Here is a 22,009-nt window from a genome sequence, read left to right on the forward strand (position 1 = left end):
TCCACAGCAAATTCAGGGCGAGGCCTGGAGTCTTGTCTTATCTGACTTCCAAGCAGGTGCTCTTGACTGTGGGCTGGGGGCTGATACCAGATGTCTGACAAGGGGTGAAAGGCAGCCCCAGACCCCAAGACCCAGGATCTCCTGGCCTTCATGTCACTGCCATCTGGGAAACGTGCTCGCAGCAGCAGCCTCTGTGACCACTGGGCTGCTGGTCAAAAATCACCCTGGTTTAGATCAGCCCTGGCGAGGGCGTGCCAGCACAGGCATTTGCACCTCACGCCTCTAGTGAACAGAGTGTGCAGAGCAGCAGCGTTTCCAACCCGCCCTGTGGGGCTGAGCCAGGAAAGCAGGGCCCATGGCCTACAGCTGGGCAGGGCAAGAGAGGAGGCCTCGGGGAGCCGGCTCCTGAGCCGCTGTGTGACGCCATGACTGACAGCTGAGGTGTGGCCCACGTTCTGTTACAGGGCAGAGCCTCGGCGCTGTGCGTCAGCTAGCAAGGGGGGCTCTGGAGGCTGGGACCCGTCTTCATCATACTATGCTCTCCCAGCCCTGCTGTGAAATTTGAAATTACTGTTTCAGAATTCTTTGTCCTTTCCCCTCCTCTCCCGCACTGACCCCAAAACCACCCTGGGAATATTTGACTTTTTTCCTCTTTAGAAAATCTTATCTACAAACAGAGCCTGCGGGGTGTTCACAGATGTGACTCTGAATTATTTAAAAGCTGTTTCCTTAAGAAGGTAATTATGGTTGGGACCAACCTATACTCATTTGGTGCCTGGATATTCAAACAACTTAGGTATTGGGATAAAAAAACCAACAAAATCATAGTGAATACATTGCGAGCTTTAATGTAAATATGAAAGGCAGGCCCACTTAGAGACATGGATGCCAACTCGACGTGTGGGAGTCGAAATTGCGGTGTGGCTTGCAATGCAGCCCCACAGCCATGCAGAGAAAGCGTGCATGTGGCGGGGTTGAAGCTGGCTGCGCTGGCTGACAGCACCCCACAGTGTCCCACAAGCGCATGTGGGAGCTTGGGATCACTAGGCAGCCTGGTTCCCACTCCTTTATGGCATGGAAAGTTAGGTTTCTCTACCTCCTACTCTCTTCATTTGGGTCTTTGTAAGAAAGCAAAAACAGCCCCTACCACCAGTGGTGCCCAGGTGGGTCCGTGAAGCAACGCCAGACGCAGTTGGCTTCCAGCCTCTGTTCTTGCACCAGCGCTGCTGGGAGCACCCCTGCCCCTGCCCCACCTTCTCCCTGAGGCACCCGCTCCTAGACTGTCGAGGCTGTGCCCACAGCTCCCCTTCCATCAAGCACAGGGCGCCCACACATGGAGAGACGTCAGGAGCATGGCATTCCGGAGGGCCCACATGTCACTGTCACGCTACACGCCAAGGAGTTTGCCCGCCATCTTGCAGGTCCCAGGAGGAGCACTGTCAGACGTCCCTCTCTAAAAGCTTCTGGTCGCTGTGCAGCAAATGGATGGAAGGACCCCCGGTTGCAGACGGAAGGGCTGCTGGGGGCCATGGTGGAAAGGATGAGAGTCTGGACCAGCAGGGAGCCTCCAATGAGGGGCTGCCTCTGCAGGCCCTGCAGGGAGAGATGCAACTGGAAAGGAGCCGAAGAACTGCCATCTCAATCCAGTCCAGGGCGGTGTGGCACTTACTAGGGTGGCGAAGCATCATGCAGAATCCTACAGCCTGTGGCCCTCAAAACCTGGGTCTTGTCCAGTCCTAACAAACAAGGAACAGCCCCACTGCCTCCTTGGGTGCAGCAGCAGGCGACTGGGTGGGCATCTGGAGAGCAGGTCCTCATGCCTCTCACCCTGCAGGCCAACTGGGCAGAGCCCTGGCTCTCAGAAACAGTGGCCAGGACACAGCAGGCAGCTGCCCCATCACAGCCGTGGAGCCACCACCAAGGCTGGGGCCTTCCAGCAAATGCACAAACCCGTTTCAGACCCGGAGATAAAAGCCAACTCTTTCCTGCAGATCATATAGGGCAGAACCAAAAAGACTAAAAATGTAAAAAGATGAAGGAAAGTAAATGTTAAAAGGAAAAAAAGAAAGCCTGTCATTTTGAAAGCAGCCTGGTGCCTAACTTCAGCCCTATGTCTTAACACAGCTGCATCAGGCAAGTTTCTACCTAAGACCCGCAGCTTTCAAATATTTTAAGGAGCAATTTGGGGTCAAAGAGAGAAAGTCTCATTATAAAGTGGCCTTTATGTGAGGGGACCTTGCCAAGTCATGCCAAGACAGAGGACACTGGGCCATCCGTCCTCAAGTAGTTTTTGCTCATGAATCCCTAAGAGAATTTTTGAAAAATCATGTTTCCCCTACACATTTTTAAGTTGTCACCTAAAGTTTTTCTCATTAATTCAAAGCTGTACAAAATAAGTTTTTAGCATATTGTATTTTATTTTAAAATAAAATTATTACATAATCCTATGATATCTATGTATTGTGGCAATTTGGTACCTACCACCGCCCAGTTAAACATTTCTGGAACAAGTTCTTCTTAGCTTTACATCCTTCCTTTTCCTCCTCGAGCTGATATTTACATTCCATTTGTTGGCCCATCACCCCAGAATTCTATCCTAATGTCATTTAATCTTGGAAATATTTTAAAGGTCCTTTCTTTTTAATTTCCGGTGACCATAAGGCCATAATCATTACTTGTTGTATGGAATTATTATCATAGTTATCACTTGTTCCCATCAAGCAATTAGGATACATTACATACTTTGATAATTGTTGGACATAAAAAGTTATGACTGCTCTGAGATGCATCTCTTAGCGAGCTGGGCGTGGTGGTTTTTCACTCAGTTCATGAGCACACCTGACTCATTTCCAGAGAAGACTTTGTTGGAAACGTGTGCGCTCCTGGTTTTTTCCTCCTTTTGGTGGTCGCTTCTTTTTGTTTCTGTAGAATGTCTGAAAATGTGTTCATGTAAATAAATGGAGAGAGAGGAGTCTTGTTATAGCAGTGCCATTTTCTCTGAACTCCTGAGCTATATGCCAAAACATTGTGGCCCAGCCATTCTCTGTCATTAAGGATTATTTTCAATGATCTATTGATTTTTAGCTCGGTGAGATTCCCCTTCGGTTTTGTTAAAATCAAAGGATGACAAGCCGACCATGTTGCTGGGGGCTCTTACCCATTACTGGGGGAGTTCTCTTACTGAACTCAGCCTTGGTGGTCCCTCATCCTTCATGTGGAGCCCACCTGTGTACAAGATGCCCCAGGGACAGACAAGGGGGCTCCAAGGCCTTCCTTGCCCTCGTGACGCCTGTGTAAGGCCATGATGAAAGAGGCACGGGAAAGGAGCAGCTCCTTGGAGCTAATCAGGCGTGTCCATTCACAGCACGTTTGCCAGCAGGCTCCTATGGATGCGGAGAGCCTGGGAACTGGTCTCCTGAATCCCACCATGTGTCTGTACTTGAAATCTTCTGGACCCACAGGGTTGCACACGTGAGCACCTGTCCTGGTGGGTGGAGTGTTTGCAGATTTGCTGTTGGAACGTGTTAGACTTCAGTCCAGCATTTGGGTGGGCGAGCTGGCATTTGGCTAACACAGAGTGGAAAGCAAGCCACGCACGGAGCTGCACAGCCTGCAGGATGTCTGCAGGTGCTTCTTCCTCTCTACTACCTAATGTGGGAGGAGAGCTGGGCTTCGCTGCCACCCAGCAGCTCTCGGTGCCTCGAGGAGCACCTGTAGGCTGGGCACTGTGCCAGCTACTGCACCCACTCATCCTTGGGCTGGAGGACACACACATGAGCCCCCTCAATGCACAACTCCTCTGGCATCGAACAGCTGCCATGGGCCTAGCGTGATGCTAGAAGGACCAAAAATAAATGCCACCTACTGGGACCCTGCCCTCAAGTTGCTTAAAATCTGGCTGGAGGGAAAACGATATTGTAAAAAAGAACAACAGTTGCCCAAACTGAGTCAGACTGACTCTAACAACTGAACATTCGGAGTTCAGAGAAAAGAGGCTGGGTGCTGTGGCTGACACCTGTAATCCCACCAAGGTGGGAGGACCTCTTTTTCTTTTTTGACCTCCTGGGCTCAAGCAATCCTCCCACCTCAGCCCCACAAGTAGCTGGGACTACAGGCATGCATCACCATGCCTGGCTAATTTTTACATTTTTCTTTGGAGAGATCAGGTCTCCCTATGTTGCCCAGGCTGGTCTCAGACTCCTGGACTCAAGTGATCCTCCTCCCTTGGCCTCCCAAAGCATTGGGATTACAGATGTGAGCCACCGCACTCAAACCCTTTCCTTTGTTTTTTCTATTTTGTTCATAGAGCAAGTCTCTGTTGATCACTGCATGTATATGTGGAGGGAAGGACAATATGATTTTAAGAAATGTAATATTTAGCATCTTGGCCCCAAGATTCTACAATCCTTTCATATGATTTTTTTTTTTTTTTTTTTTTTTTGAGATGGGGTCTTTCTCTGTCACCTAGGCTCAAGTGCAGTGGTGCGATCGCAGCTCAAGCTATCCTCCCACTGCAGCCTCAACCTCCAGGGCTCAAGCTGTCCTCCCACCTCAGCGTCATGAGTAACTGGGACCACAGGTGTGTGCCACCATGCCTGGATTTTTTTATTTTTATATTTTGTAGAGATGGAGTTGGGATTACAGGTGTGAGCCACTGCACCCAGCAAGAAAGATCTCTTGAGTCCTGGAGTTTGAGACTAGCCTGGGAAACACAGTGAGACCCTACCTCTGCAAAAATTACAAAATCTAGCCGGGTATGGTGGTGTATGCCTGTAGTCCCAGCTCCTCAGGAGGCTAAGGTGGGAGGATTGCTTGAGCCTAGGAGTTCAAGGCTGCAGTGAGTTATGATTTCACCACTGCACTCCAACCTGGGTGCAAGACTCTGTCTCAAAAAACAAAAATGGAGCTCAGAGAAAAGAGATTTCCAGTTAAGGTGAGTAAGTTTAAACAGTAGTCATGCGGGCTCTGGGCCTGAATCTGGTCTTCGAATATGACTGATGGCGTAGCGCTGGGGTGAGCAGACGGCAGCCGCAAGAGCACAGGGAGGGGCTGAGGTGGAGCAGAGAGGGGTCCTACTGATGGCCGCAGGGGAAGGTGCACATGAGGAGTGAGCAGAAATACAGCAGGAGAGGCCTGGACTAGAAAGGCACAGAAAACCCAGGCAGGGGAAGTCAGGTCAAGGCAACAGGGAGATGCCGGAGAGACTTCTGCCTCAGCCTCCGCGTGCACACACCATCCTGCGGTTTTATTTCTTGTAGAAATGTGAGAGAGGGAAGGGGCTGCTCTCTTCCTCTTTTAGATCCGTTGCCTATTGGTGTTCATTGGATCTGGTCACCAATTTTCCAAAATTTAGCACAGTGGTGATTCCACCAATCCCCTGAACCTGCTGGGCCACTTGGAAGCATGTCTTGCAACAGTGCACAGCTACACCACGACCTGCCCATGGGGCGCAGCGAGGGAAGCAGCCTCATGAGCAGGCCTGAGTCTCTGTGGTCTCACTGTGTCCAGATCTGATAATAGCTAATTCCACCAAATATTAGAGGGGGCTCACATTTAATTAAGGAGTGGCCATTTGTATGCTCCAGACTGGAGGTCCCCACTGCCCTGAAGTCAAAAGAAGAGTCCTTCAGGGAATATGCCAATCTCTTCTTATTTCTCTGCTGAGCTCCTGCCCTCTTTGAATGCAATTATGGGAACAAATAAAATGGCTTAACTCAAGTCCCCTGTGGGACAGTCAGCTCTCTGCTGATAAAACCAGTTGTGTGGGCAATCATTAAATGAGAAATCTAATATTTAACTAAATTTAATAGTCTGTTGCTTTGGTGCTTTCCTGTGAAGGGTGGGATTTCAATAGAGAGGAACGAGGTATTCACATGCAGCCTGTGTAGTCCCTGAGCGATTAGTACATGGTGCGTTCCCACATGAAGCCAGAATTCTCAGATCCAGAAACTGGTAACGGGGTGTTTGGTGGCCAGCCTGTGTTCCCTTAGCTCCAGGCAAGCTTAACTCAGTAGGCAGCAGAGAACATTGCTCCCTGAGTTTAACCTTCTCCGTCACGATCAGCATTTGAGATCGCACACTGATGCCTGAAACATCAAATTCACATGCGTATATATGGAGACAAGAGTGTACTTTAACCAGCTGTAAGAGGGTCTGTCCCCATTTTCTCTCAGTTTGAGATTTAGCCATCCAGACAGGCTCTTGCCATCAGCAGACCCCCCCAGCTGAAGCCGTTTCTGGGACCCAGAAGCAGAAGCTAACTGATAGCAAGAAGCCCATCTCTGTTCTCGTTGGTAGGGTCTTTCTGCCTTTGCTCCTGCCAGTTCCCCTGATCTTCATGGGTTGTCACTTCTATCGTTTGACCCACATGTGCACACCCCAAGTTCCTCACCTGTTTTGCACCTGGGATGATCATGTCAGCAGGCAGAGCAGCAAAGATCATAGTTTCTCCAAGGGTTACAGCTGAGGCATCAAGATGACCTCATGAGATCGAGGCACTGGTCTCCTACAATAAGCTGGGGTTTGGAGCGTGTGGATGAATTGCCTCATAGTCCCAGAGTCGAGTGAATTAACTTAGGCACATCATTAGTCTCCTAAACATCAGAAACTTTTCCATCAACTTCTAAACACCAGAAACTTTTCCATCAATTTCTAAACACCAGAAACTTTTCCATCAATTTAATGCAGTTTGCTTTGGGTCCTTGGGTCTGAGCTGTGTGGGAAACACTGGTTGATAGTCCAGCCTCGGTTTTTCCAACTCTTACCGTTCAAGAGGTCTGAGCCCTGGAGACCTTTGCAGCTTCCTGAGACACACAGGAGGACCTCTCGGTCCTGTTTAGTTTCCTGGGGCCACATGGGAACAAGGAGAAAGACTTGGGTGGAAACCCAGACTTGTTACCATCTAAAGATGCTTAATTTCCAAGATATGAATTGATTTTCCGCAAACCCATCTACCCAGGGTACTCAAAACTAGTGCATTTTGTCCCTGGGATGGGACTGAACACGGATACCTTGGCAGGGGTAGGGAGAAGGATTTGCTGCCAGGAAAATAACAAAAACTTTCATTTGGTGTTAAGTGTATCCAGAGAGCTTGACAGGTGCCTGAGATAGGGTGTTCAGGTCCCTCTTGGAGGAGGTAACGCTTGCATTGATGGAGGAGAAGGAGCTAGCAAGGAAGATTTCAAACACAGGGCAGCACGTGCAAAGGCCCTGGGGCAGCAAAGAGCTTGGGAAATGCTGTTCTCTTCATTACCTGGCAGCACTCCCTGCTAGTCTTCCTTTCCTGTAAGTGTGAATAGAACATGAATGACACGCAGTCACTGTCTCATAAACCAACTCCTCTCACCTGAGTGTGTGCCTGGAGCATTGTATTAAAGGGATGAGGGCATTTGGACTCAGCACCAATGAGTGCTGCCCCCCATCCATTAGGAACGTGGGCTGAGGCTGTGAAGCTGGCTCGGGGGCATGCAGGCCCTTTGGGATGGAGTGCGCCTCCCCTAACTCGCGTGCATGACTGCGAGGGAGAGTGCACCACCTCTGCAGCCAAGTCTCTGGGTCTCAGAGTTCAGGTCAAGTCTACTTGGACTTCCCTTAGACTTCACCACTGCAGACACCCCTTGCAGATGCAGCTGTGTTTCCTGCTGGGACACGTGTCCTGCAAGGGACACGTTTCTTGCATGCTACATGGTGTTCAGAACCTTTCCCAGTGGTGGTCTAACGTCAGATTTGTTAAAACTCTACCTGTTTGAAAACTAGTGTCACCATTTCTCCTCTTATTTTTTATCAAAGCTCAATATTCAAATATGTGTCCAGCAACTTGCAAGTCATTTTCATTTTATTTACTCATCACAAGCACTGGGAACTTCCATTTCCCTCTGTTCCTCTACAGAAGGTTGCCAGGCCTGCTGGGCAGAGTTCTTGAATAAAGCCACAGCCCCATGTTCTCCACACAAAGCCACACGTCCAGAGTCTCCTAGTGATGGGCGGTCATTTGACCTCTAGCTGCCCTGGAGAAGCACCCACCTGCAGAGCAGCTTTTTTTTTTTTCAAGGGAGTTATATGGAAGGATGACTGGACATCCATTCTAGCATTGTTTGTGATTATTTGTTTACGCTTTAAACAAATGCACAAACTGCAGCTGCTTCAAAGTGATTTGACGAGCCAAAGGCAAAGTTCCTTGCAGAAAAATTCCTTTTCACAATGAACCACAAATTATCCCTATGTGTAGGCTTAGTGTGAGAAGGGAGAAAGGAAGTTGGGTGGTTTTTTGGGTTTTTTATTATTATTATTATTATTATACTTTAGGTTTTATGGTACATGTGCGCAATGACACGTCAGATGGTGAAATGAAGTAGAATGGCCATTTCAGTACACAAATGGAGTGGGTTCCTCAGGGGACTTCTTTGCATCTGAAGAAATAGATAACGAGGCCGTGTGTGTGCCGTCACGGCCTGAGGCACAAAGGTCCAGCACATCCACACCACAGTGCAGAACTGACCTTGGTATCTCCCACAGAGGGAGGACAGCCAGTCCCACCGCAGTGTGAAGCGAGGCTCACACGACTCCACTGTCCACAAATACAGTCACCAAAGTTAAGGTCTCTCCAGAGACCAGCTTATCTTCTGTTTTGGGAGAGAGATCGGAATCCATTTTATTTCTGGGAACATTTAATAAAGATGATACCCTAGTTTCTACCCACCTTTCCTTTTCTGGTTATTATGGCCACAATTTTTGGAAAACCATTTGTCCTAACAGATGTGTAATGTAGGTTTTCTTAAAACCAGCAGTCATGGGAAGAATCATACCAAAAGCTGTGCGTGTGACGCCACGGAGAACAAAAACCTCTGGTGGGGGAAGGAGAAAGCCTAAGACGGTGGGGAGAATCTTTAATCCGCCCAAATTCCAGATTTGAGTCTAGGCTTTTGAGCGCATAACTTGAGCGTGTTTTTTAATGCCCAGTTTCTTGGTCTGTACACTAGAAATAATAATAATCACCTCTGAGGCTGATGAAAGTAGCTGTTACGCACATGAAAAGCCACGGCCCACAGAGGTCCTCCGTGAGTGACCACTGTCAGCGTGTCCCTGTTTCCTCTCTTTCAGAAATATTTGACCTAGAAACAAATGAACATGTCAAGAAGGCCATAAATGACCGACAGATGCCTAAAGTGGAATACAGGAACATCGAGATTGATGATTATAGTAAGTACTACGTTTTTCCCCTTTAAAAAGAAAGAAAAAGAAAAAGAAAACATGGGCTGTGACACAGTGCAGTCATCAGCAGCAGGCGCCGTGCAAGGAAAGCTCCCTGAGCACAGGGGTGTATCTTTGCCCCTCAGCTCCTCTGGCATGGAGTGTCTTGTGTTCAGAACCAAGATGCTCACTCTGGTGACAAAACCAAAAAAAGCAGGGCACAGGATCTCTCTCCCTGAGACGCTGACAATTGCTTCAAAGCAAGATCGCAGACTCCAGCGCTCTCCTTCTTTGGTGACTGTGTCAAGACACTATCCAGAAAAACCTCTTCCCTCTGGAAATTCCCTTTCTGTGCCATCTGAAGTCCTTCCTGCCTCATCAGCTGGCGGATTATGGGCTGATAAGGGGCGTCCTTGCAGCCAGGGTTTACGTGAGGAGGTTTGAGTATTGTTACTCCCTAGGAAATGCTTCTCTCTGCCTTTCTCTGCCTGTGCCCTTCTTTCCTTGAACTGTCCCTCCAGTCATTCAGTAAGTTCTCCTGGGCACTAACTCTGTGCTAGGTGTTGCTAAGCACTAAACACCCCAGAGCATTAGCTGGACCTAGACTCACAGCTCCAGGAGGGAGGCAGAGCCTCGGAGCCTCAACTCCCACCTCTGCACAGATGGCTCCCAAGTCAACCCGGCTGGCCCCGTGTCCTCACTGCCTACCAGGTCGTTACCCTTGGAAACCCCAAGTGTAAAATGCCCACAGCGGATTTCACTGTCTTCCCCCAGAACTCTGTCCCCCTCCATACTTCCCCACATCTATGCATAGCAGCCTTTTTGTGGTAGGTTGGTGTCAAAGAACTGAGACTTCAAACCTTGAAGTTGTCTTTGAGTCACTCATGCAGACACCACTTACCCATCACCTCTGAGGCTGTAAACGGGTTTCCCTCCTATGCAAACTCTGACTGACTGATAGTAACTGTAGGAGCTCTTTGTTGAAAGGGAAGGTTTCCAGAGCTCAGGGGAAAGCGTGTTGAGGCTGATAAGTAACACTGAGCTGAAAGGGCAGGGGGGAGGAGCCACACACCTTGCGTTTGCCATCCCCAGGCTGTCTCTGGAATCTCTTTGTCTGCCCTTCCCTGACACTAGACAGTGGCGTGTCGCCTGGGGCCTGGAGTATTCGCTGGCAGCCCCCTTGTGCTCAGCAGCGTAGAGGAGACACAACCACCTAACAGACTCAGCTCCCAAGAGCATGAACCAAGGCTCACCCCACGAAACAAAAACAGGTCCCCCAAACAGTACATGCTGCAAAGCTGTGTTGCGTAGAACAGAAAGCAAACAGCACAAGAATTCAGAGAAGAGCATGAGACTGGGCTGGGGATGTGTGGGAATGCTCACGGAACGTGGGACTTGAACATGGTCCCTGGAGTCAGCATCAGGTGGGCTCACAAGAGGAGAGAGTGCAATCCAGAGAAGAGGGCAATGCGAGGGGGCTTAGGCAAGAGCAAGTGCAGTTCACTGTGGCTGAGTCTGAAGGCTGCCCTGGAGTCCCAGCCTGCAGGACAGCCCAGGTGTGGGCCCTGCACAGGGACCCTCGCTCCCGCATGCTCACTACACCCTCCCTGCAGCCCACCACAGGCCTGGGCCAAAAACTCCTGGCCCCGCCATTTGGCCATAGGAAGCTATGCTCTATCACAACTTTTCTGGACATTGTGTTCACCTTTGAAAGTCAGAACATTCTGGAATTTTGATGCACTTCAAATCCACTCCAGCCGTACCCCACCCCTGCCCCCAAGACACTCACATGTCCAAAGGCTGTCTCTCTTAAAATGCCCTGAAGGTGACCATGCCAGGGAAGGAGGCATGGAGGAAATGAGTAGAGAATGGTCTAGAAGAAACAGAATAATTTTGTGTGTGTCTGTGTGTGAGACAGAGTCTCACTCTGTCCCAAAGACTGGAGTGCAGTGGTACAATCTTGGGTTACTGCAGCCTTGACCTCCCGAGCTCAAGTGATCCTCCCACCTCAGCCTCCTGAGTAGCTGGGACCACAGGCAGGCCACATGCCCAACTAATTCATTCTTTCTCTTTTTTTTTAGGTACAGACAGGGTCTCGCTATGTTGCCCAAACTGGTCTTGAACTACTGGGCTCAAGCAATCCTGCCTTAGTCCCCCAAAGTGCCAGGATTACAGGTGTCAGCCATCATGCCCAGCCTAGAGGAGGAAGAAGAGAAATTCAAGAAAACCATAAACAAGGGCTGGGCATGGTGGCTTATGCCTGTATTCCCGTTACTTTGGGAAGCTGAGGAGGGCAGATCACTTGAGGTCAGAAGTTCAAGACAAGCCTGGCCAACGTGGTAAAACCCCATCTCTACAAAAAATACAAAAATTAGCCAGGCGTGATGGCACGTGCCTGTAGTCCCAGTTACTTGGGAGGCTGAGGCACGAGAATCACTTGAACCTGGAAGGCAGAAGTTGCAGTAAGCCGAGATCATGCCACTGCACTCCAGCCTTGGCAACAGAGTGAGACTCTGTCTCAAAAAACAAACAAACAAACAAACAAACAAACAAACAAAAAATGGAGGCTGTGATAAGCTGCTTTGGCCAAGAAATGTGTGTAATGGCTGGTCACGGTGGCTCATGCTTGTAATCCCAGCACTTTGGGAGGCCGAGGCATGCGGATCACTTGAGGTCAGAAGTTCGAGACCAGCCTGGCCAACATGGTGAAACTCTGTCTCTACTAAAAATACAAAAGTTAGCTGGGTGTGGTGGTGCACACTTGTAATCCCAGCTACTGGGGAGGCTGAGGCAGGAGAATCACTTGAACCCAGGAGGCAGAGGTTGCAGTGAGCCGAGATCGCACCACTGTACTCCAGCATGGGTGACAGAATGAGACTCCATCTCAAAAAAAAAAAAGAAATGTGTGTATTACCCCAGCAATGGAGAGACCATTGCCCCGGCGTGTCTCTGAAGCTCCTCTGTTCTCAGCTCAAGGCTTCTCCGCAGCCTTGGCGGCCAGGCCGTCACCTTGGCAAGATCCCTTTCTGAGTTCCTTAGGCCTGGCCTCCTCCTCCAGCCCACTCTACCCACTGCTGTCCCAGTAACGCTTCCCAAGCCTGCAGCACTGGTGTGTGACTGTCATCCCTTCCTCTTAGGAAATGCATAAAAGACCTTTCGAAGCACAAAGCCAGCTTTCCCACCCTTGCCACACACTCTGTCCAGCAAGGGGTTTCCTTGAAAGGTAGGTGGGTACAGATGCCAGGAGACGATGTGGGGCGCATGTATGAGCCCGGCATCAGGAAGACTCCCTTAGGGATCGCAGGAAATCTGAAAGATGTCAGCCCTATCAACCTGGCTTGGTTTTGTTTTTTCACTTTGTGCTACCAGAGGCTAATGCTTTTCTTTCTTTTTATTTTTATTTTTTTAGAAAAGTAGGACATCTTCCAGAAGGGCTCCCCTGAAATGTTTTCAGCCAGTCAGAACCCGGTTTCCAAGGGCTGCCCTTGGGCTTATCAGTGGCAGGGAGCAGCCCAGACCATGTTTTATGGAATTTAAATGATGAAGTCCAAGGCCTGCCTCTCCGCCAGTCCCCGGGCCATTGAGCCAATTTGCAAGCCATTAACATTCAGCCCAAATCAGTCATGAGACGCCAGGTCAGAGCTGGCTGCCCAGCCAGCCGCCCAAGCCTGCAGTGTATCTGTGTAGTAATTGTATTGAAAAGCCGCTAATTCCAATTTAATTGCTGTGCCTTTGGTAATCTGGGTCGCAGTTAACATCAATAAATAAATTCAACTTGGATGGGAAGGTTTGTTGGAAGGTAGCGGACACAGAAGAAATTAGTGAGGCAGGTTTTTGAGGTTTGGTTCCTACCTACTCTCCCTCACCCACTGGATTTCACGTTGCTGAGCACCAGATCCAATGACCTTGGGAGCCGCAGGATCCAGTGGGCTGCACCATCCTTCCCTGGCTTCCTCTAGCTGTGGCTGCAGCAGAGCCACAGAGTCACCCAGCACAAACCTGCCAACAGCGAGACCCACAGAGCCACCGGCTCCGCACAACAGAGAGACCCACAGAGACACAGCCATGGGCCGGCACCCTTTCCCCTCTAGGTGGCCCCCTGTCTCCCCCCACACTCTGTCTCTTCCTCTCCCTGCCTCCCTGCTCCCAAATATCCATCCCCAGCATCCCTGATCAGATGCTGAGAGATGCACTGTTGCTGCAGGCAGCCTGCCTGCTCTCAGGGCACCATATTTCCCTTACTGAAATTCTGCTGCTAGCAAGTGCCCAGGCCATCGAGTCTTCTGTGCATTCAGTGCACTCGCGTATGCAAGACTGAATGGAAGCTTCAGAGAAATGAAGTTTCACACAAGTTGGGTGACTTGCCCAAGGCCGCACAGCAGGCCAGAGTCCTCAGGATGAAAACCCTGGGCCAGTCTCTGTCTGTGGGCTTCCCCTCAGGCCCCATCCAGAGCACCCTCACCCCCACGGTCACCCAAGGGCATGCCCAATACCCCGTGGCCAGCATTGCCCCCTAACTCGTGCTGTGCTCTGCTTCTCCCCAGACCTGCCCATGCAGATCCTGAAGCCAGCAACCTTCACCGACACCACCCACTACCCTCTGCTCCTGGTAGTGTAAGTATCGTCACGTCTGTCTTTCCCTGGTGCTCGCTCTGGGGCTCCGTGACACCCATGATAAAGGAATATTGAACTCTTAAGATAAGCAGGAGAAATGACATTGTTGCAAATTGAAAACATAAGATCGTTTAGCCCAATGTCACGTTCTTTAGGATTCTTGGAGACACCCAGAGGTTAAAGGAAAGTGGGTGCTGTGTACCCACCGCCTCTCCCCAGGCTGCCTCAGGTTCTGTGACCATAAAGCGAGGCTGCTGGGATCATCATAGTGGCATCTTGCATGACAGGCTCACCGGAGGCAGGCAGGGGACAGGTCCCAAGACACAGAGACAGAAGACGGCTGGAGCCTCGGACCTGCACCCTGAGCCCATGGGTCTCACTCAAATAGGAGCCTGGCTGGCATTTCTGGCCATTGCCCTGAATGCCCTTTCTTTGCCAGCAAAGAATTTTTTCAGCTCTTTCTTATGTTCATTAATAAAAGCCTCCGGTTTGGGTTTTGATAACAACTTTTTGTCCTCTGTAAATGCCTTGAAGGTGTTGGGTCTGATTAGGGAACTCAGTGCCAGGAGCCGGCCCAGTGCCCTGTGCATAGGTTCAAATGCTTCCTGACAGCCCTGAGTCTAGGTGATGCCCACGTGCTCACACCACACGGGGAGGCAGTGCAGAGGGGGCCACCCAGACCATTGAGCAAATGCCCCAATGCACCTCCTGGTCTGTCTTTTCAAGACCACGGAGCAGGAGAAACTCCTGTGCCCCTTGTAGCCTGGGAGAGCCGGCTGAAGCAGAGGCCAGTGCTGGGCTGTGTTAGGGATGCCAGTGCAACGACCCCCTGAGTAAACGCCGGCACCTGATGGAGCTCTGATTAACCCTGGTGTCTTGCCCAGCTTCCTTCCTGAGGGCTGAGTCCCTAAATAGTAAAAAGTTTCCATTATAGAAACGCCCCAGGGCACAGATTCCAATAGCTGATTCCGTTTTGCAATTAATCCACTTTCCTTAATATCTGGGCTGCTTTCACACTCTCCCAGCAGCCACGCATGCACACCCAGCCACATGCAGACACACGCAGCCACATGCAGGCACACGCACATGCACACACACCCACATGTGCACATATGCACGCACACACATGCATCCACACACGCACCTGCACACACGCACCTGCATACATAAACACACACATGCACACCCACATGCACACACACCCACATGCACACACATGCACACACACACACCTGCACGCATAAGCACACACATATGCATACCCACATGCACACATACACACATGCACACACATACACACGTGTGCATGCGCATCCACATGCAACACACACATATGCACACCCATATGCACACGTATGTGTATACACACATGCACACACACACATATATACACCCCCACACCCCCACACAGACCCACACACCCACACATCCCACACACGTGCACACACACCACACACGTTTCCTGCCTCGTTTCTCTTACTACACCAGATTTTCCCCACTTTCTCCAGGATGCTAACGACTTCCAAACCAGCTTTCTTCCCCTGCACACTGGTTTCTTCAGTGATCTTAAAGGAAATCCCCAAAAACTTTTCAGTTTACAAAAAGATTCACTTTCCCTTCAGAGGTAAAAGTGGTCATGCCCAGTGGAGACAGCTGAGCTCTGCTGAGCTCAGACGGGACCAGCCAGGCAACCCCAATCCCTGGGTGCACACTCACTGTGGCCTCGCTAGCTTGCCTTGGAGGCTGTGTCTTTTTGTTTCTCGCTATGACATCAAATGTGATAGCAAGGAGATCTGGAGTCCCTGAGCCCTTGCTTCAAATTTAAAAAATCCAAAAGAAAACAAATGCACACTCGACATAGAGCAGCACCATGACCGACCAGAACCCTAAGCATGCAGCACTCCAGCGTGCCGCTCCTGGCCCGCTCCTCCTGCCCCCCCACCCCACTCCTCAGTCCTTGGCGGACAGCTGGGACAGTGCTGGTAGTCGAAGCAGTCACCTGGCTGGATCCACTCTCAGGAGGGGCACTGCTCCCTGCTGTTGTTCCAGGGAGACAGGCTGGACCTGGGGCTGACTTTCTCTCCTGTCCATCCTTTTCCCGGCAAGAGGGAAAATCACTTAAAAACCTCCTCACACCCATGAGTATGCTGGTCAATGAGGAACAACCAGTCCTGCGTAGAAAATGGCCCTGTTCCCAGCCTGGGCAACATAGCAAGACCCCATCTCTATAGATGAACAGATTTTTCTTTTAATTAGCCTGGCATGGTGGCACATGCCTGTGATCTCAGCTATTTGGAAGCCAAAAGTGGGAGGATTGCTTGAGCCCCAGAGGCCAAGGCTGCAGTGAACCAAGATTGTGCCACTGCACTCCAGCCTGGCCGACAGAGTGAGACCCTGTCTCAAACAAAAGCAAAAAAAGAAGAAAAGAAAGAGAGAGAGAGAAGGAAAGATGGAGGGGAGGGAGGGAGGGAGGGAGGGAACAGCCCTGTTTGAGGAAAAGGAAAACACCCCTGTTTGTGGTGCTGGTAGAATCCCGTGGTCCAAATGCGCCACCATGGATGCCTTTCAGCCAGCAGTGCCGGGCTAGCAAATGAAGAGCTGGGAGGAGAGCACAGTGGGAGCCGCCAGCCCAGGTCAGAGGCCACACTGCCTAGAGCCAACGGCTCTTCGACCCCCAAGGAGAGGGAGGGAGAAAGGCCACCCATATGGCGGGTTTGCTGTTACTTCCAACTTAACAAGAGACAGACCCCGTCCTCAAGCCAGGGATGTGGTTAGAGTCAGCGTGGCCTTGTCACTTGTGATGGGTACTGAGGGGCACAGCCTGGGGCATCTAGAACCCAGGAAAGAGCAACCTTCTTGCTGTGTAGGGAAAGTCGCCCACAGAGAGAAGTTGGGAGGATTTGTATTGTTTCCCTTACCAAATAGATGCCCTTTGGTGGCCGTCCCAGACAGCGCCGGTGTGTTTAGGGATGGCCCTGGGTGCCCTAGGCTCTTGGAGTTCTCCTCTTCCTCCTCACCTTATGGGGTGTGGATAACACCTGGCTCACCTGCCCGGGGCAGCAGCAGAATCTGGGGTATGGAGTCGAGCGTGTGGCAGCTGGGTCATGTGTAAAAATCCCTTACGGGGGTCATCTGACCTGGCGGCTGCTAGAGCAGCCGCCACCCACCACGCAGCAGGCCTGCTGAGCCCAGGACTGTCTTTCCAGGGATGGCACCCCAGGGAGCCAGAGCGTGGCTGAGAAGTTCGAGGTGAGCTGGGAGACGGTGATGATCAGCAGCCATGGCACGGTGGTGGTAAAGTGTGACGGCCGCGGCAGCGGCTTCCAAGGCACCAAGCTCCTGCACGAAGTGAGGCGGCGGCTAGGCTTGCTGGAGGAGAAGGACCAGATGGAGGCCGTGCGGTGAGCACCCGCCCGGGAAGCAGGAGAGGCCAGGAGGGGCCGGGGCTCCTCATGGGGGCAGCGCCGCAGTCACAGTGCAGGAATGCTTTTTCTCCGTGCACATATTTTGCATGCAATTTGCTCTTACCTAAAATCTCTTGGCCATTCCAAAGCAAGTTTCAAAGGAAACTTAGGAATCTTCTCCTAGGGATGTTTTTAACTAGTTTTCCCACTGCAGGGTAGATTGTTGAGTTGACTAAAACAAGGGGCTAGAAATTGCCATTTGGGTCTGCTTGGCTTTTCTGCACTGTGGTCACTGACCTGGGCCAGTGTCCATGTGTGTCTTTGCCATTTATCCCAAGGGGAGGCAAGATCAGGAAGGAAGGACACAAAAAGGGAAGGAATATGAATGGGGCTGGATCCGTGGAAATGGGTCACCCTCGTTACTGAGAGCGGGACCTCCATGCACATCCAGGTGGGGCCAGAATGCCCTCCCCGGCTCTGAGGAAGGGCAGGCTTTTGTTCTGTCATTCCTGTGCATCCCTAGCACTGACTCAGCAAGAGCAACCGACATCACAGAAAACAAAAGGAGGCTTAGCACCAAGGGGCAGATGCTCCAAATGACTTATTCAATCTTATTGTTGCACTGGAAATAAAAAAAGACATCAAGACACTGCGCCCGGCTGCAGCTGGCCTTCAGGCTCATTTTGGAGAAGGAGTTTTCACAGTCTGATGGCACAGAGGACTGCAGCGCTTACTCTTATAACTTCATCCCTTAGAGATGCTGCAGGAACAACTCAACAGACTGTGGACTCAGGTTCTGGGAATGACAAGAAGGCAGGGAGAAGCGCATCTACCAGGGACCCCCGCCGTGACCGTGATCATCACCATCATGGGCAGGGGAGCCTGAGGCTGAACCCGGGCACATAAGGAGGGTGGAGCACAGAGCCCACTTCAGTACATGTTTATTGACTGGAGGGCGATAGGAAACCTGGCATCTCTGTACTTATTATACCAGGGTGCTTTGTGTGTTTGGAAATTTTTACTCAACTGACTTTCAAAACATTTCTTCTCATTTTGAAAAAGATTGATGGCCCCTGCTATGTACTCAGTAAATGGTCTTTCAATGGAAAACAATGAATGTGTGAATGAATGGCCCCTCTCCTCCTCCAGGGAGCTATGAGCTAGGTGATGGCAGACAGAGCAATTGCTTCAGAAACCCGTGTTGCAGATGGGAAATACAGAGTGGGAGAGCTCTCAGGACTCAGATACTCAGGGAAGGAGTGTCTGCCAGGATGCCTTTGCCTGGAAGTCAATGACTACAACAACACATGTGTGCACACACACACACACACCCCTCAAATAAGGAACTATATTGGCTATGAAAGACACAGGGATGCCAGGCCTCAGGGTTGATGAATCCAGACACCAACAATGTCACCAAAGACCCAGGCTCTCTCCGTGTCTCCGCCCAGCCAGCCATGATGGTCTCATCCTAAGCCACGCCCTCAGGTCACAGAATGGCCCTCAGTAGCACCTGGCTCCATGCTTCTTCATCTACCTCCAGCAGGTTGGGGAGGGAACCACTTTTAGAAACTTCCAGAAAGGGAGGGGAGGAGCCAAGATGGCCGAATAGGAACAGCTCCGGTCTACAGCTCCCAGCGTGAGCGACGCAGAAGACGGGTGATTTCTGCATTTCCATCTGAGGTACCGTGTTCATCTCACTAGGGAATACCAGACAGTGGGCGCAGGTCAGTGGGTGAGTGCACCGTGCGCCAGCCGAAGCAGGGGTGAGGCATTGCCTCACTCGGGAAGCGCAAGGGGTCAGGGAGTTCCCTTTCCAGGGGTGACAGATGGCACCTGGAAAATCGGGCCACTCCCACCCGAATACTGTGCTTTTCCGACAGGCTTAGGAAACGGTGCCCCAGGAGATTATAGCCCGCACCTGGCTCAGAGGGTCCTACGCCCACGGAGTCTCGCTGTTTGCTAGCACAGCAGTCTGAGATCAAACAGCAAGTCGGCAGCGAGGCTGGGGGAGGGGCGCCCGCCATTGCCCAGGCTCGCTTAGGTAAACAAAGCAGCCTGGAAGCTTGAACTGGGTGGAGCCCACCACAGCTCAAGGAGGCCTGCCTGCCTCTGTAGGCTCCACCTCTGGGGGCAGGGCACAGACAAACAAAAAGACAGCAGTAACCTCTGCAGACTTAAATGTCCCTGTCTGACAGCTTTGAGGAGAGCAGTGGTTCTCCTAGCACGCAGCTGGAGATCTGAGAACGGGCAGACTGCCTCCTCAAGTGGGTCCCTGACCCCTGTCCCCTGAGCAGCCTAACTGGGAGGCACCCTCCAGCAGGGGCAGACTGACACCTCACACGGCCGGCCAGGTACTCCAACAGACCTGCAGCTGAAGGTCCTGTCTGTTAGAAGGAAAACTAACAGAAAGGACATCCACACCAAAAACCCATCTGTACATCACCATCATCAAAGACCAAAAGTAGATAAAACCACAAAGATGGGGAAAAAACAGAGCAGAAAAACTGGAAACTCTAAAAAGCAGAGTACCTGTCCTCCTCCAAAGGAACGCAGTTCCTCACCAGCAACGGAACAAAGCTGGATGGAGAATGACTTTGACGAGCTGAGAGAAGAAGGCTTCAGACGATCAAATTACTCCGAGCTACGGGAGGATATTCAAACCAAAGGCAAAGAAGTTGAAAACTTTGAAAAAAATTTAGAAGATTGTATAACTAGAATAACCAATACAGAGAAGTGCTTAAAGGAGCTGATGGAGCTGAAAACCAAGGCTCGAGAACTACGTGAAGAATGCAGAAGCCTCAGGAGCCGATGCGATCAAATGGAAGAAAGGGTGTCAGCCCTGGAAGATGAAATGAATGAAATGAAGCCAGAAGGGAAGTTTAGAGAAAAAAGAATAAAAAGAAACGAGCAAAGCCTCCAAGAAATGTGGGACTATGTGAAAAGACCAAATCTACGTCTGATTGGTGTACCTGAAAGTGACGGGGAGAATGGAAACAAGTTGGAAAACACTCTGCAGGATATTATCCAGGAGAACTTCCCCAATCTAGCAAGGCAGGCCAACATTCAGATTCAGGAAATACAGAGAACGCCACAAAGATACTCCTCGAGAAGAGCAACTCCAAGACACATAATTGTCAGATTCACCAAAGTTGAAATGAAGGAAAAAATGTTAAGGGCAGCCAGAGAGAAAGGTCGGGTTACCATCAAAGGGAAGCCCATCAGACTAACAGCGGATCTCTCGGCAGAAACCCTACAAGCCAGAAGAGAGTGGGGGCCAATATTCAACATTCTTAAAGAAAAGAATTTTCAACCCAGAATTTCATATCCAGCCAAACTAAGCTTCATAAGTGAAGGAGAAATAAAATACTTTACAGACAAGCAAATGCTGAGAGATTTTGTCACCACCAGGCCTACCCTAAAAGAGCTCCTGAAGGAAGCTCTAAACATGGAAAGGCACAACCGGTACCAGCCACTGCAAAATCATGCCAAAATGTAAAGACCATCGAGACTAGGAAGAGACTGCATCAACTAACGAGCAAAATAACCAGCTAACATCATAATGACAGGATCAAATTCACACATAACAATATTAACTTTAAATGTAAATGGACTAAATGCTCCAATTAGAAGACACAGACTGGCAAATTGGATAAAGACTCAAGACCCATCAATGTGCTGTATTCAGGAAACCCATCTCACGTGCAGAGACACACATAGGCTCAAAATAAAAGGATGGAGGAAGATCTACCAAGCAAATGGAAAACAAAAAAAGGCAGGGGTTGCAATCCTAGTCTCTGATAAAACAGACTTTAAACCAACAAAGATCAAAAAAGACAAAGAAGGCCATTACATAATGGTAAAGGGATTAATTCAACAAGAAGAGCTAACTATCCTAAATATATATCACCCAATACAGGAGCACCCAGATTCATAAAGCAAGTCCTGAGTGACCTACAAAGAGACTTAGACTCCCACACATTAATAATGGGAGACTTTAACACCCCACTGTCAACATTAGACAGATCAATGAGACAGAAAGTCAACAAGGATACCCAGGAATTGAACTCAGCTCTGCACCAAGCAGACCTAATAGACATCTACAGAACTCTCCACCCCAAATCAACAGAATATACATTTTTTTCAGCACCACACCACACCTATTCCAAAATTGACCACATACTTGGAAGTAAAGCTCTCCTCAATAAATGTAAAAGAACAGAAATTATAACAAACTATCTCTCAGATCACAGTGCAATCAAGCTAGAACTCAGGATTAAGAATCTCACTCAAAACTGCTCAATTACATGGAAACTGAACAACCTGCTCCTGAATGACTACTGGGTACATAACGAAATGAAGGCAGAAATAAAGATGTTCTTTGAAACCAACGAGAACCAAGACACAACATACCAGAATCTCTGGGATGCATTCAAAGCAGTGTGTAGAGGGAAATTTATAGCACTAAATGCCCACAAGAGAAAGGAGGAAAGATCCAAAATTGACACCCTAACATCATAATTAAAAGAACTAGAAAAGCAAGAGCAAACACATTCAAAAGCTAGCAGAAGGCAAGAAATAACTAAAATCAGAGCAGAACTGAAGGAAATAGAAACACAAAAAACCCTTCAAAAAATTAATGAATCCAGGAGCTGGTTTTTTGAAAGGATCAACAAAACTGATAGACCGCTAGCAAGATTAATAAAGAAAAAAAGAGAGAAGAATCAAATAGATGCAATAAAAAATGATAAAGGGGATATCACCACCGATCCCACAGAAATACAAACTACCATCAGAGAATA

The 22,009-nt window shown here is 49.8% G+C and overlaps 1 protein-coding gene across 2 annotated transcripts in view; it reads left to right on the top strand.

Moving 5' to 3' along the window:
- Positions 1–22,009, top strand: part of DPP6 (dipeptidyl peptidase like 6) — an 863,103-nt gene that overhangs the window by 821,922 nt on the left and 19,172 nt on the right. For both annotated transcript variants that reach the window (XM_024249875.3, XM_024249876.3), the window contains exons 18-20: positions 9,100–9,198; positions 13,734–13,803; positions 17,010–17,204. In XM_024249875.3, coding sequence (XP_024105643.2) covers positions 9,100–9,198; positions 13,734–13,803; positions 17,010–17,204 — 364 coding nt within the window. The remainder of the gene's footprint in view (positions 1–9,099; positions 9,199–13,733; positions 13,804–17,009; positions 17,205–22,009) is intronic.

The sequence above is a fragment of the Pongo abelii genome, chromosome 6 (assembly GCF_028885655.2).
Source record: "Pongo abelii isolate AG06213 chromosome 6, NHGRI_mPonAbe1-v2.0_pri, whole genome shotgun sequence".
Classification (NCBI taxonomy): Eukaryota; Metazoa; Chordata; class Mammalia; order Primates; family Hominidae; genus Pongo; species Pongo abelii.